Source organism: Agelaius tricolor, unplaced genomic scaffold (genome assembly GCF_023055355.1).
Source record: "Agelaius tricolor isolate 1412-34295 unplaced genomic scaffold, bAgeTri1.0.p SCAF_3, whole genome shotgun sequence".
Classification (NCBI taxonomy): domain Eukaryota; kingdom Metazoa; phylum Chordata; class Aves; order Passeriformes; family Icteridae; genus Agelaius; species Agelaius tricolor.
Window position 1 is genome coordinate 9,950,742 of NW_027269263.1, and position 15,845 is coordinate 9,966,586.

General features: G+C 44.8%; 1 protein-coding gene across 1 annotated transcript in view; it reads right to left on the minus strand.

Annotated features, from left to right (window-relative positions):
* DENND5B (DENN domain containing 5B) overlaps positions 1–13,854 on the minus strand; it is a 106,109-nt gene extending 92,255 nt beyond the window's left edge. The window contains exon 1 of the mRNA XM_071422404.1: positions 13,546–13,854. Coding sequence (XP_071278505.1) covers positions 13,546–13,657 — 112 coding nt within the window. The 5' untranslated portion in view covers positions 13,658–13,854. The remainder of the gene's footprint in view (positions 1–13,545) is intronic.
* Positions 13,855–15,845: the final 1,991 nt, after the last annotated feature.

A 15,845-nucleotide genomic window follows, 5' to 3' on the forward strand; every position in this document is an offset into this window, starting at 1 on the left:
TTTTTAAGGAGCAGAATTTAAACGCATTAGCAAGACAATTGTTAGTATGCCACTACAAGAAAGAAAAACAGAAATTTAATTCCTGAATGCAAAAGCCTGCTTAAATTTAACTGCAATTCCTTTCTTATTAAACCTATTCAGATGGTGAAAATTAAAGACAATCTAGTCTGCAAAAGCTAAGTAGCCTCCTGAAATTCTCTCTTATAGCCAGAATAACTCCCAAACTTTCCAGACTATATATTGTCATCAGCCCTCAGAGGCCCCTACACACTTTTACCAGCCAGTTAATTGAATACACACAGAAAATGATGATGGCTCAGTGGATCACTTGGCTGGCCCCAAGGGAGGTTTGGTCCCAGCCTCTCTCTAACATACAAAGACTCAGCATGGTCTAGCAGCAACTAACCAAGAGCCAGTGTTTCACACCTGAAGACAGCAACATTTTTTTCAAGTAAAGAAAAGTCAGGGAAATAAAAAGGCCTAAGTAACCCAGCCAGTCAAACCCACACAAACAGCTCTGCTACTGTTAGTTATGCAGAAAGGCACTTTAACATGGAATCACTTAAGCACAGTTTGGGAAAAAATATGTAATATAAGAGCAAGAAACTGAGTCAGCAATGTTTATCCTTCCCCACATCCCCGGGCCCCCGGGGGTCGTCTCAGTTACCCAGGGGCTCATTAATGCTTTCATCTGTTACAAGCTTGCTGGAAGCATGGAGCAATGCCACTTTGGGGTGAGCAGATTAATCAAGCACAGATTGCCAACCTTCCACTGCAAGGCAATGCCATCTCCTTCTGGGCTATTTCAGCAGGCAGATTCAGCTGGATACTGTCATTTACTTCCAAGACAACTCATAAATGACAAGTGATTAGCCATCCCTTGCAGCATCTTTTACTGGAGTTACTCAAAATTTAATGCACTAAATACAGTTTTATGACTCCTAATGCATCATTAGCACTTTAATATATCAGACTAGAGATTTTCATTCTGAACAATATCATCAGAAAGGTCAGAATAGCATTTTAGAACAAAAAAGCATGAGGATGAGCTGGTTTGTTCTTGAATGTAGAAAGGGGGAAGATAAGAAAAAGATAGTAAAGAACTCTCTTCCCCAGCATATTCTGCTTCTGTATCTCCCATTCAGTATATTTTGAAGAAATACAGAGGTGTTTTTCCATAGACACATCTCTGGATACAATAGCACCAACACAGTCAAGCTTCTACATCCTCTCATTGAGGTTGAGGAAGGACTTGGACCCTGCAAACAACCATCTGAGAACTGCCATTTATTGCCAAACATAGCTTTGTTCCCACTGCCCGTTATCACACTGTAGGAGCTGACACTGAGCAAGAAAGACTAAGGACAATGGCTTTAGCACAGCTATAGGCTTTCACAGGTAGGGGTGAATAGCACCAGGAATTATGCAACAGGATGGCAGGACAGAAGCCACGGTGCTCTCATCTGCAGCTCCTTTTGCTCACACAGGCCTGCTAGCTCCAATAGTCCTTCCTTCCTTCCTCCTCAGTACCAGGAGTTACCTTTGCTCCCCACCCCACCAGATGGGCAGGAGGAAGCACATAATCTGCTTGGATCCCACTCTGGGGCTGCCAATTACTGCCAGGATTCCCTCATGGATGGGCCTCCCTAGCTTTAGAAAGTGCTGCTGCTTTTCCTGCAGCCTTTGTACTATTGTGCTGCAGCATATGTCACAGCTGAGATGGCAAAGACACACAGAATATCACCAGACAATTTCAGAAGGCTTTAAGCACTTGCCCAAACAGAGTAACACCATTGTGCATCAGGTACCTGCCCATACAGAGTAACACCACACCACACCACAAGGTTTTAAGCACTTGCCCATACAGAGTAACACCACAGGGTCACTTCAGAAGGCTGCAAGCATCCACTCTCATTGTTCTTTAGCCCAACCTTTTCTAGCCATCATCCTACATGCATTGCACCTGTGTGCCCTCTGTTCCCTCTGGTGATTGGGCAGTGCCCCTGGGCACTCCATGGGTCATTATCCTCAATGCTCTTCACCTGTCCTGCACAGCTGTAGCACATTGGGGATGAGGCTCAGCCACAGGCCCACTACCAATCACCACAATCCTTGTACCTACACTATTGGAAGGTTAATTAGGATCTCTGCTCTAGCTGCAGGGACTTCACCAAAAAAATTCCTCTTTCTTTTTCATTCCATCTCTGACAAAATTAAATTGACATGTGTGCTCAGAAGTTGGTAGATAAGACTGGGGGGAGGATAAGATTGGTTGGAGGAAGGGTTGGTATTTTGACTTTTTTTTAATAAAAAGGAAACAAGCCTGGTGTGATCATGTTATCAATCACTCAAGCTGAGTTTTGAGTGTGATAACACTGCACTATTAACAACACAGATGGTCTCCTGCTTAGTTAGCATCAGCTTCCCTTTTGAGTTATTCAGTGCATCACAATCAATACTGGGACACGGTCAGAAGTCATTGTCACAAAGTGCTGACAAAATATGAACCAATAACTGAAACCCAATACCCACTTTGAATTGCAGATAGCTTTTAGATCATTATCACCATCATATATGATCTGTATCTTGGACACACCACAGCAATGACTGCTCTGAGGGATGTGCCCTCAGCTCTGGGGCAGACCTAAATCTGTGCCTTTTCTCCCTGGTTCCTGGACAAATGGTTCTGCAGCACTAGCACAGACCTGAAGGCGAGGAGCATGAATACATCCAGGCCCCCAGACAAATGTTTTGTCATTCTTATTCCCACTGAAAGCACAAGAGCTGAACTAATCGGGGCCCCGAGCTCCTGGGTCACAGCCAGGGCACCCACGCCAGGGACCTCGGCCCTTTCTCACCTGCTGACAGGGACAAAGCAGGGCTGAGGGGCCTGAGCTCATTAAGACACAGCTTTCATGGGAAGTTCAGCCCACATGAGGCTGAAGGGATTTTTTTTGTTTTGTTTTGTTTTAGTTGTTTTTTTTTTTTAGCAGTGTGTTACGCTGAGCAAATTTGAACAGGGTTCTTTCCCCACTCAACTCACCACCCTGTGGGCAGCTCCAAGTAGAGAGAAACAAAGATGGGGCACAGAAATGACAGTAAGTTATTACCCAGAACTGCTATTGTGAAAGTTAACATCTCCCACCACCATTCCCCTTTGGCTACGTGCAATAGCAGACCATGGTTACAGCTGCCTCACCCCATGCAGATGTTCATATTCATACAGAAAAAAATGATTACTTAATAGCATTCCCTACACCAGGATTCTTTAATTCTTAGTCATTCCCAAATTTCAGACACAAACACTAGACAACACATCCCTGCTTGAATTAAGAGAGTCAAACAACATCTGCTATCATACTCACTAAAGCCAGAAAGAGTCAATGTATTTGCAAATATGTTGTAAGAAAAACCTATCTTGAACAGCATCAAGGGAAAAGGCTAAACACCTAATCCATCCATGCTGAATAGCTGCTATCCTGATTTCCAGAGATAAGTGTTCTCCCTTAATAGATTCATAGCAATAGTAGTTACAGACAAAGGCTGACAACCCCGAAAGGGGTGCATTAAAGACACTGTAATATAATTCTTCCTGGCCTTGATATTTCTGCAGTGCTTAGAAGGCATCACTACAGCAAAATACACCCTTTACACACAGCTTTACACACACCTACCATCAGTCATTTTTATAAGGCACCTGGCAGTTTTCAAGCAATGTGAGTCATGACCAACATTTAATCTTCAGATCCTCACAAAATTTTAGGGGGTTGGGTATTTTTAGTGTTTCTGTTAGTTTTGTTTGGATTCTTTGGTTTTGGGATTTTTTTTTAAACAAAAAGTGGGAATTATTCCTCAAATACTTGATGCTGTGTATTTTCATACAGCCATACTGGAAGAATAAAAGTGAGAAAGCAGAAAATCTACATTACAAAAAAGTCCCACTCTAGAAACAGTGCAGCAGCCCTTTATCTCTTCCACACCAGCCAGCATCACAGCTTAAAGAAAGAAAGCTGATGTTTTGTTTTTAAGCATAAAATTGTTCTTAATTTTAAATTCATGTCAGAATATTGCACAGCATAAAACAAACAAGAATACCAAGTGGGAATGCTGATAGAAAAATAGTATTGTGTGAATAACTAACTCATCAGCAAATCCTCCCCTCCCTCAACAATGAAAAGCCAAATATTTATTCAATTGCATATTGCATTCTTTGCTCAAATACTTCATAATTTGAATTTAAAACAACAAATCTCAATTCTCTTTCCTGGGCATCTCAGGGGAGACCAGAGGGCCCAGCAGAAGGTATTTACACCATCTGACTGGATTAATCTCGGCAGCAATCTGGAGAAAAAACTGAGAGCACAAGGGGGGCTTTAAGAGCCCTCCACAGGAGAGGGGGGCTCTTAAATGATTTAGAGCCTCCAGGCAGGTTCCAGGTCAGTGAGAACACAGACTGCAGAACCTGTCAGACACCTGAAGTCAGTGTAAGCAATACCTATTTGGACCATGACAGCAGCATCCTCTTCCAGAAGGCTCCAGCTGATTCCAGATGCTGGTCAGTCCAAAGCAGGCTGCTTGGCCCATCTAATCAATATTTCATTGAGGAATTACCAGATAAGTGAGTTCTGGGTTTCATCATTTCATTGCTAAGAGCTCAGCCCTCTTGTGTTCCAGTCACAAGGGACTCAAAGCACCTCTGACACCTGGACAGCCTCATGTAAGGAGCAAACATGTAAGGAACAAAAAAAAAAAGGTGGTATTTGATTTTCCCTTGTAACTGCAGCTCCTGCTCCCACAGGTGACACGGCATCGCGTGCCACCGCATGCCAACCCGCTTGTACGTGCAAACAGCTCTGCATGGGAATGAGCAGGGCTTTATAGAGATGCTGAGGGGAAAATGCAAATTTATACAAATAATTTCAGTCATCCGTGAAAAGCAGCAGCCACTACACACCCATGGCGGTTGAGCTTGGCTCTTTTTTTTTTTTTGTTTAATCCTGTCATTGTTTACACAGAATGGTGTTTCAGATTAAGCCCCCTTACCCTTCCACATGTTAGTCTTTAACATGACAAGAGAATACCAAGAAGGGGGTGGACAGAGGATACTTCTGGCTTTCATGCTGTGCAACATATCACTCACACAGATTCAAAGCATGATTTGACTCCATATCAAGCTTGATATAAAGCTTACTCAGTTTTCTTTTAAGTGCTACTAGATCCCAGAATTATTATTGCAATTTGATGGTTAAAATGACTGTAAAGAAAACTCAAATTCATGCTCCAGGGTGAGGGGGGTGCTTACTCTACAAGACTGACATATTTAAACATTGCCTCTGAACACAAACCAAGAACTGCTGACGTATTTGTAAGAAATTGTGAAGGCTGTTCTCCAGTGAGAGAACAAGATTTCTTTACAGATCCACCAAAAATAGACCCCTCTGTCCAATATTATATTCCAGTAAGAGTTAATTTTTGTACTATCACTTGAAGCAGGTCACTGAGATCTGGCAAAGTACTTCAAACCATAGAAGTATTCTTCCTCTTTCCCATGGAATAGTCTTCCCATTTCACTCTTCAAGCATCTGCTTGGATGTTATTTTTCATGGCTTGGGTAGGCATGGAGGTAGAAGCAAAACCTCAGACCTCAAAGGAGAATGGCTTCATGTTTTCAGCCAGGCATCTCCACCAAGCCTAGGACACCCTAATGAGAGAATCTTCAGCTGATCAGACAGATGATTAAAAATGATCTTTGACTCCAAGCAACAAGCACAAATGGAGTTGTTTATATTTTCATACTGGTAAAATAACAGAAATTTCTTCCAGCCATGCCTATATCTGACACCTCAGCAGTCTATCACACATTAGTCATTCCCCCAGAACATTTCTTTTACTATGATGACCCATCACCATTTCTTCCCTAATTACTTTTGGAATTATCTATATGGCTAATGTGATCAAAAAAACACAGTGAAGGCTTACTGTTTTCCTAATCCAATTTGGTTTTCCTCAATGCAATTTTTCCTACTGTATATATTTTTGCTATTCGCTGGTTAAGAGGTAGATAATGAAAAAACAAAACGGGAGAAAAACAAAAATTGTAGGCTATTTACAGTCATGAGCTATACAAAGACTCACATATTCCACACAGTTCCTCTCCATGCACTCCAGAGGCAGCTCAAGAAGAAACTCTTTCCACATATGTAAGTGGTCCTACATGATCTCAAACAGCACCAGCCAAAGATCACAGCTTTAACTGCATCAAAGTGCACGCACTGTTTGTTTTTTTCCCCTTCATTCACATTTCTCCTTGACTCCAGCCCTCATTGCAACAGACCAGAACTGCAGCAGGAGCAGTGTGCCAGCCACATACCCAGTGCCAGCCCACGCAGAGGCTCTGTGGGCTGTACACTTGCCAGCATGTTTTAGGGACGAGCTGGCATTAAGGACAACTTGATTAGTCCATGACAAGCAGGTGAAAGAAGGCAGGCAAGAGAGCCATGACACAGCCCTGCTGGCTTATGTGCAGCTCAGCCTCTCCTGAAGCAGCTGCTTTTGGAGTTATTCCTGCATGGAGCTCTGCATTGGCACAGGCGAGCTGTGGGAAGGGTGTCAGGGCACTGGCACAGCTCCTGCAGCACTGGGAAAAAGCTCTGGCGAGGACAGGGGAAAACAGCTGAGCACAGAAATCAATATTACAGTCACGCACCGCCCTGAGCAATTCTGACATACTTATGGTTGCTGCTCTTCCGTTTGCAGGGCGGTGGGCATCACCTTCCCCCGGAGGCCACCATCCTCCAGCACCTGAGGACCAGGACAGAGGTGGACACCAACACAGGAGACTCTCCCCTGGCAGCAAGACCTTGATCTCAGGCTCACACCACCACCACGTCCATACCCTCCCCACTGACACACGGCCATGCCGAGCTCGATCCGGCGTTGCCGCACTCCCTGGGACGTGCCACATTTGTGCCACGTTTGTCTCCCGGGGCTCTCCCAAGCACAGGCTGTGTGCCACCTTTGTCTGCCAGGGCTCTGTGCTCCAGGCACAGGCTGTGGGCCTGGGACCCCGTCTCTCCACAGCCACTGCAGCACTAAGCCGCCAGGATGGGGCCAGCAGTGACTTCAGGCTGCTGCGCAGGAACAAGATTAGGGCTGGATTTAGGTCGTTCTTATAAAGGACAGCAGCTCAGCCATTCTGCCTGGCACTGCTTTGATTACTGCTGCAATTACAGTGTGTGAAGGAAAAGGGCTGCTGCCTCCTGCAATATTCACAGGGCAGCTCTGGGATCCTCACTGAAAAAGCCCCCTCACATACACTATCACACCTTCTGCTTCTCTGCTACTGCAGCAGCCACTGGCAGCCAAGCAGCCTCCGAGCATGCAAGAGGCTTTAGTCTGTCTAAGTGGAAATCAAAACAGCAAGCAAAGTACAAGAAATTCTCTTTGGTTTAGCATTAGTGAGTCAGTGCTATTGATAGGAATAATGATGTTTTTCCAACCCAATCAGTACCTTATTTTCAAAGGAATACAGTAGAAAAAACTTAGATGAAGGCAAATGTATAACAGAATAATCACATCAGGGCTGGGTGAGCATTTAAATCCTGCATTTCTCTGGCATATATGCAGATAGAGAATGAAAGTGCTATTGCTGAGACACAGCAATACGTCACAGCCATCAGCAATTCCACAAATTGGTGTGTTATCCAAGCCAGCAAGAGAGAGTTACTCCTTATTAAATGGAGATCATACTTATCAATAATATTGACAGTTCTTTATAAAAAGCACTGACTCCTTTGGCTGCAGAAATCCTCCTATAGGAACTAAGCCTTTAATGCATAATTCAGATTTTTTTTTAAATAAAATTAAAACCTTTGTGGTATTACAGTGGAATTCTGGTTTCCTCCAATAGCAAAAAAGAAGAATGAACCATTACAGCAATTATCCATGTCACCACCTTTGAAGATGTAGAAGAGAGCAGAAACATTATTTCTGTTTCAGCATCCAGTTTTGGTTTTCCAAAAGCAGGGATTATCTCCATGCTCCTTTAACTAGAAAAGCAACACTTTATATATGCAGAATAAGATTTGGTTTCACATGAACAAAATATTAACCCAGCTTAGATTTTTATCAAACAGGTTTCCTAAATGAATACACAGTATTTCCCTATTATTACGACAGTTCACAAAAAATGACAGTTACTTCAATAAACTGGCTAGTCCATCCAATCCCTAATCCATGAGACTTGGTTTTTTCCAGCTATAATGTCAGAAGATTTACTGCTGCATTTGAGCATCACTTCTTAAAGGGGGCTGGAGAAACTCTTGAATTCCATTCCTCCCACAAGCCCTGCAAAGATGAGAAATCCCAAGCAATCAACCTCAACTGCTTCTGAGGAGCAAGTTAAGCTTTGTTAACTTGAACAGCATAAACCATCTCTGCCTCTACTTGCACCATTCTCATCCACATCCAGGTTACTTAATCTGGACAATCCCTCCAAAAATGCTTTGTGCAAGTCTGGACCACACTTAAAAGCGAAAAGCAGAACTTCTGTGGCCTGCTTTCCATTTGCGTCAGTTGCGTAAGTCACGAACAGGAATCGCAACTGATCAGATATTCCTCGGTGGAGGGAAACTTAGTCTATTTCCAGCAAACTAGGAAAAATTCCAACTGCCTATTTTCAGAAAAGCCATGCACACAAGAAGTTGTGTGACTGTAGTAATGCCACCAAGTTTTCTGGCAGCACACAGCCCTGGCACGGAAGAAGCGCGAAGGGGAACGGCGCAGGCGGTGGGGAGGCTCTGCGAGGCGTCAGCACGCAGGTGCCAAGCACACACAAGGACAAAAAAGTCTTTTAGCTTTCTAAAAATAAGAGCCTACTAGATAAGAAGCACAGTTAGCCAGACTGCAGCATGCCCTGTTTGGATTTTAACATTTCATTGAAGGGAAATTAATTACCAATATGTGGATATTTTGTAGGGAAACAGCATAAGGTAGAAGAAATGTGCATTTTCCCCAAGACATTCAGCATTTTCAGTCAGCATGACCAGTATCCACTCTCTGCTTTGCTGGTCATTAAAATAAAGAATTTGATCTTAACAGTAGGGTAATGAAGCTCCCTACAGCTTTCAAGCATACACTGAATAGGACAGTAAGACATTGAATCTTTACACAATGGCCAAAGCTAGACAGCGTAATGTAACATTTACAGTTCATGTGTGGAGAAAAACCCCATAAAAATCTTATAAATCCTTTCACACAGCAAGCAGGCAGCCATAACTCCATCAATATTCCCACTCTAAGACAGAGAAGGCACCATCCAACATGGTCCTTCAAGTCCCAGTTCCCACACTGGCTTACTGCACCTTCTCTTCCTCCAAACTGCACCCTCAATGGAGTCCTTCCACTTCAGAACATCCCTAATTCTCTCCCTACTTGCCTTCAGAGCACTAAATTACTTCCCCAATTAAGTATATTTCATGTTCTTTTTAATTGAGTCATGTGTACTCTGGATTTTTCTAAATTGTAGTTTGTGACACTCAAACAAGATACTACAAAATTTAACATGTTCCCCAAGCAAATGGTAAAAGCTGCTACAGGCAGAAAACCTTGTGCCCTGCACATATAGCTCACTATATATGAACATGAAATTCTCATGGTATGAAAAAACATATGATAGAAACAATTTAATGAACAATTAGGTCTTTTTGTTAAATGCAATGTTAAATATTTACTATAACAAATTCATTTGAGCACATGCAATTCCAAGGCTGATAGTCTCAAAATGGCTTTACCTGAAAGAAGCAGGCATGAAGAGGAAAGGGAACTGAAATTTATTTTCCATCAGCCCCACACATGACAGAAAAGCTCCCTTTACCCTATTTTAGGAGTTCAACAGGGCACTGAAACCAATACTGAAATTTTCATGCTTTTCAAGATATTTCACATCAAATACCCTGCTTTTCTTTTATGACCCCTCCAACTCTTAAACACCAAGAAATCCTTAGATAGTTTCCTTTCCTCCTTCAGTCCCTGGAAAGAGCCTGGAAAAGAGTCCCTGGGGAAAAAAAAAGGGTTTTTTTTCCCTCCATCCTTGAGTGAGAGCTTTGTGATAAGGGCCACAAGTGTTTTGACAACATCATAATCTACACACAATTTTGCTGTGTGCCTGGATACACTAACAAGTTGAGTAATAGGTAAACAGCTTTTAGCTGTTCAAAATTAGTTCACTTAAAAACCCCAAATCAGCCATCTGAAGAGCCAGCTGTGAAGCAACTCACAAAAAAAAAAAAAAAAAAAAAAATCCGTACCAGAAAACAGCATACATGCAAAAGACAAAAAAAAAAAAATCTAAGCAAAATGAACTGTTTGCTTGGTGGAAAATTCTCATCTACCAAGCTTATTTTAAGCCCTGAGCATCCATTCAGTGGAACAAGAACTATAAACCAAAATATTCTCCCCGAAAAGCATGTCAAAATGTTATACAACCATAAATGTTGATTTTATTTCATTTTCTGAACAAACCTATCAACACTACAAGAATCAGAAAAGCAGTTCTTTGCCCTGCTTTCATGAGTAACACTGAAAACATTTCACTTCTTGCCTGATACAGTAGATGAGGATTTTTTGGTGCTTTTTGCTGTTTTTAATTGAAGAGATTTTGGGCTTAAGGCAAGGAAAGCCTCCACACCAGGGAGAGTCCCAGGCTGCTCCCAGCCAAGGCAGGGCACAGGTCAGGGAGCTCCAGGTGACGCCAGAGCTGACTCACAGGCAGCTCCTCAGCACACCATGTACCACAGTCAGCTGCCTGAATATCACCACAGGGGTCACCTCAAATCCTCAGAGATTTCCTAACTTCTGCTTCTCTCTTCACAGGAGAGGCCCTGGGGCCTCCAAAGCAGCAGCAGAGCTCCTCTTGTCCCTTCTCCTGCTCTTTGCTCAGCCCCAAGCAGCTCCATCAGTCAGAGCTGGGGTGAGCAGGGCCCTTTGTGAAAACTGGCTGCCAAGGGATTCATGGGTTTGGGGATCAGCAGGCTCTTGATTACTTTTTTTTTTTTTTTTTGCTAAACTGGGGATGATCTGTGCAGCAGCTAAAGTCACAGCAACTTTTCATTGATGCCTTGTGACTTACCTCAACAAGCTCTTAAAGCACAAGGACAGCAAGATGCAGCTACCACAGCTACATAACACTGAAAGAACACGGTCATTTACTTCCACAAGGAATTTTAAGAATGTTTTTTGAAAGAATAGCCATTTTTGGGTTTCCTGTGATAGAACAGACTTTCTACCCCCTCAAGCATCTTTCTCCCTGCCCATTACAGCAGAGAATTCTATTGTAGTACCTTGGTTTTTGAAACCTGTAGCACAGATTTCTAGATTGTCTCTCACTATCACCTGCCTACAGCAGCATTAGTACTCCCCAAGCTTTAACAGAAATGTTTTCTCAGCTACATCTCAAACCAGAGTTCATTTTTCCACGGCTGTATTGTATTTGTGGCTCACAGCACTCCCTGTTCCTCCCCAGCATTTCCCACTGCTGAGCTCCCAGCTGATAGCAGAAAGCTCATGTCACGAGTCCCTAAAAATATAACATTGCTCAGTGGCAATGTTAAGTCCCATCATATTTCTGTTACTCCACTTCTTCCTCTATCACATCCCAACCCTCCTAAAGTATTAAGAATGCCTCCAGAACTGGCATTACCAAGAGTGTTTGTATGTCCAAACCATATTGCTAGACCTTGCCTAGTTGAAACCAGTTACAAAGACATTGCTTCCAAAATTACTACTTTTGTTAATTTCTCTTTGAAATTATTCACAGCTGCACTGTATTTCCTAAATGGGTATATCCTGTATGTGCCAAAATTACTTTCTTTCACTGAAAAATGAAGAGGGAGATTACTTTAGCTTTGAAATCTGCTTAGTGTTGCTGGAGCAGTTCAGCCAAACCTACTGAATGACCACAGAAGAAGAGCCCTGTAGTCAAGGCATCACATTTGCACAAACCCACCACACTCAGGCTGTCCTTGAGCAGTGCTCCCCAAGAACACAGCTGTGCACCTCCCTGGGAAATGGTACAAAAATGAGCAAAAGACAACTTGGAAAGTCCGGGTACATCAGGGAAGGTGCAGCCTACCAGCCAACACAGCTTTAAAAATAGTTTCTTTTCAGATAGATGACTCAAAGTTTAGGTAGCTGAAACCCCAATAGATCATACCATGCAAATCAAACCCTGCGCACCATCAGCTGGGAGGTGGCTCCTGGGAGTCAGGAGTTTTCTACTAAAAGCACCAAAACTGAAAACACACAGCTGTGGTCACAAGTACATGTGAAAAAACAAAGAGATGAAAGTACATTTAGCTAATGCTTCAACTTGGAGTCCCCAGGGCTACCTCCATACAGTAGTGTGTGCTCACTGCCAAGGGGAGAGACTTAGTTACCCTGCCTTAAGATAAGGCTCCCTGGAAAGTTGTTCCTTGGAAAAATATGTGCATCCACCCCTTTCACTGGTGACAAAAACATGAACTTCAACCAGTGTACATTGACCAGTGATACAGATCGTCGTGTCTTTCTCTTACACAACCAGAAGGCAAGGTACTTCCTGATGCAATAGCTGCATTAGGATCCCATCCTCGGGATCCCCCTGCCAGGCAGAGGGGCTCACAGCTGCCTTCAACTCTAGCCAACACAGCTCCTTTGCCTGCAGTGTGAACGCACGGGAATGGGCAAACATTGGCACTTAAACACTTCCAAACTTGTAACTCCATGAGGAAACGCTTAACTTCCATGCAGTTAAGCTCTGTTATTAAGCCTGATGTTGATCAAACTTTATATGTAAAAACCTGACTTAGTTTCTCTTGCATAAACTAAAGTGACATTGAGGAAGAACTGCTGCCTTATGCCAACATAATCAGCTCATATCCAGTCATGAACCCACCAAAAATAAACATTTTAGAAAATGTGTTTGAGCCTACAGCAATAGTTTTGTTCCTTTTTTTCTGTAACGTTTTTGGGGTAGAGGGGCAAAGAAGAATGCGGGAAGATTATTTCAGAATAGACATAAGGTGCGAATAAACATAAGAAAGATGCGATTCCATTAATATATTCAGTTGTTCCCAGATCCCTCCCCCTCCTTTCCAGTGCAGAGACTGATGAAAACGCATCTGCCCCGGCAGAAAGCTCGGTCATTCGGCTCCCTCCAATTCAGTAACCCTGGCTTCCCTTCTCCTGCCGGTGGCACCCGCCGGGGGCTGCCTGTCCCCGCCACCGTCAGGGACCGGGCCAGCGGGGTCAGCGCAGCCCAGCTTGCGGTGGACGCCGCATCCCGGCGGCCAAACGCTCCCCACCGCCCGGCGGGAGCTGCCCTGGGGGGATGCTCCACCAGCCCCTCCGGAGGATGCTTTATCCTCCAAAATCGCTCCCTCCCAGCGGCTCCCACCGGCGCGGCGACCCCTCCTCCTCCCCTCCTCGGGGGGAGCAGACATTTTGAGGCAGCGCATCCCGAACGCCCGCCGAGAGCCGCAGCGGCGCGGGCGAGGCCTCCAGGCTCACCTGCCAGCTCGTCGGGCTCCAGCCCGCTCTCCGCGTCGATGCCGCACAGCACGAAGTAGTGGGCGAAGCGGCAGGGCGCCGCGCCGGGCCCGGGGTTGCCGCTCCCGCTCATCCCGCCGGCGGCGGCTCCGTGCGGCGGCTCCGTGCAGCGGCGGCGGCGGCGGCAGCAGCAGCGGGGCTCGGGCGCGCCCGCGGGCCGGTCACGGCGCGCCGCCCCCCATCCCCGGCGGGGCCGCGCAGGCGGGCACCGAGCGGCGGCTCCGGCGGGCGGCAGAGAACGGGCGGGCGGCCCCGCCGCTGTCAGCTGAGCGGGGCGGGGACGGGCGGGACACGCCGCGCTGCCGGACCGCCCCCGCGGGGCATTTAAACCCTGCGCGGCCGCCCCCGCCCCGGGCCGGTGTTCCCGGCGTGTCGGGCAAGCTGCGGGCGCCTTTGTCGCCCGGTGTATCCGCGATTGCAGCCTAAAGCTCCCCCGCGTGTGAGCGGGAGAGGTTGGCTTTATTTAAATAAAGCAGGAGATGGTGCCGCTTCCTATGGGGAATGTCTCTTCCCCCCCGCCCCAGGAGGGAGCTCCCGCAGCCCCGCTGCCGGAACGCGCCGAGCCGCGCCCGGCGCCCGGGCTGCGCTGAGCGCTTCCTGCGGGAATCTTGCCGGGGGAAGCGGCTGCTTCTCCTCCCCAGCCCAGTGTGGAAGCGACAGCCACCACCCGCGGCGGATGGCTTTTGTGCGCTCTCCATCCCCGCGCCGTGATGGATGGCACCCGTACCACGTTACGGGAGAGCTATTTCTTGGCTACCCGCACTCCGTTTCAAAGCAAAAATCTAAAATGTTGCTTCGTTCGTAGTTTACTTAAGATTTACTGGCCATTCTGCCGCGTCCAGAAATAAAACAGCATTATTTTACCCCCGCTGCTAGAATCCTTCTCGTTAGGATCGCCCGATGCTAAAATACTGGCAGCTCTGTCCGCGAGCGGCACCTACTTTTAAAGGGGCAGAGATGATTCTTTTGAAGTTCTAACGTTTTCTTCTCCAAAGTGATAAGATTCCCCGCCATGTGTCAATAATTCTGACATCTGAATATCATAAGGATATCATATCATTCAGTATTTTCTAGTATTCCGGTATTATCCAGTATTCTGGATAGCATATCATTCAGTATTTTTACTTTTATCCTTTTGTGTTTCATCTGTTTGTTAGTTTTGGTCCATGCCAACTGTAATAATTACAGTCTTGTAATTTTCTTACTGTGGACTCCCATGACCCCTTTATTTTACCTCTTAGCAGTCTGAATCACTTTTTTTTTTTTTTTTTTTATGGTGTGCATTTGTCCTTGTTCAACAAGTGCATTTGATAAGAAAATGCCTACAAGGAAACTGATAATTCATCCACCTTGTGTCATTTTATGGAGGTACGTGGAGTAACTGTCTGACCTGGAAGCCACCTAGGTCAGCATCTCTCTCTCTCTCTCTTCATCCCATCAAATTAACAAATTGTATGCCCTTTTATTTCTTAGCTTCCTCTAATGTTCTAGTGAAAGCAGACAGGAGCTAAACTAATTTTTTCCCTTCCTAATAACCCAAATCTCCAATTAAAAAAAAATTAAAAACATTAAAAAGAACACAAATCCTCTCTCACAATCCCCAATTCTTGTAGTTGCAGCACTCAGTAACAACCTGAACCTTTCTGGAGCTGCAGAGAAATTTTCTGTGAGACCGGTAAATTTCTCGACTTTGCACCAGAGCTAGGTTGTTTTATTTAGTTTGGTTTGTTTATTAACTTGTATGTATTTGCTTATTCAGCTTTGGGTCAGATGGCAAGAGCTTGACAAGTCAGTCTCTGACTCTCATTCAAAACCAAGTGCTTATATTGTAAGTATGTTTGTTTTTTGAGGCCCAATGGCATGGATGTCTCCAGGAAGTCCAAGACAGAGGCTTCATCAGCCTCTCTAAAGGATGCATGAGTTAAGGCTGCTTCTAAAAATAACCCAAAAATTAACACAATGGTTCTGACCTTTTTACCTTAAGTAAAAACCAGCTGCTAGCTGGTTCTAGATTGCTTTGGTTTAGCTGTCTTCTGTACACAGCATTTTTTGCTTTAATAAAGTTCAGTGCACAGATGCCTCAATCTCAATAAAATCAGCACTGCATATAGCATTAAAGAAGAGGAAAAAGCACAACACATGGGATTGGAGGTGTAAAATTAATAAACTCATTCTTCCTGGGTTAACTGTGAGGTTGAGCTCCCACTTCTATATGTGCAGCTGTCACAGATGTTTTTTTTGTGGGGAAATTTTGTGGGGGC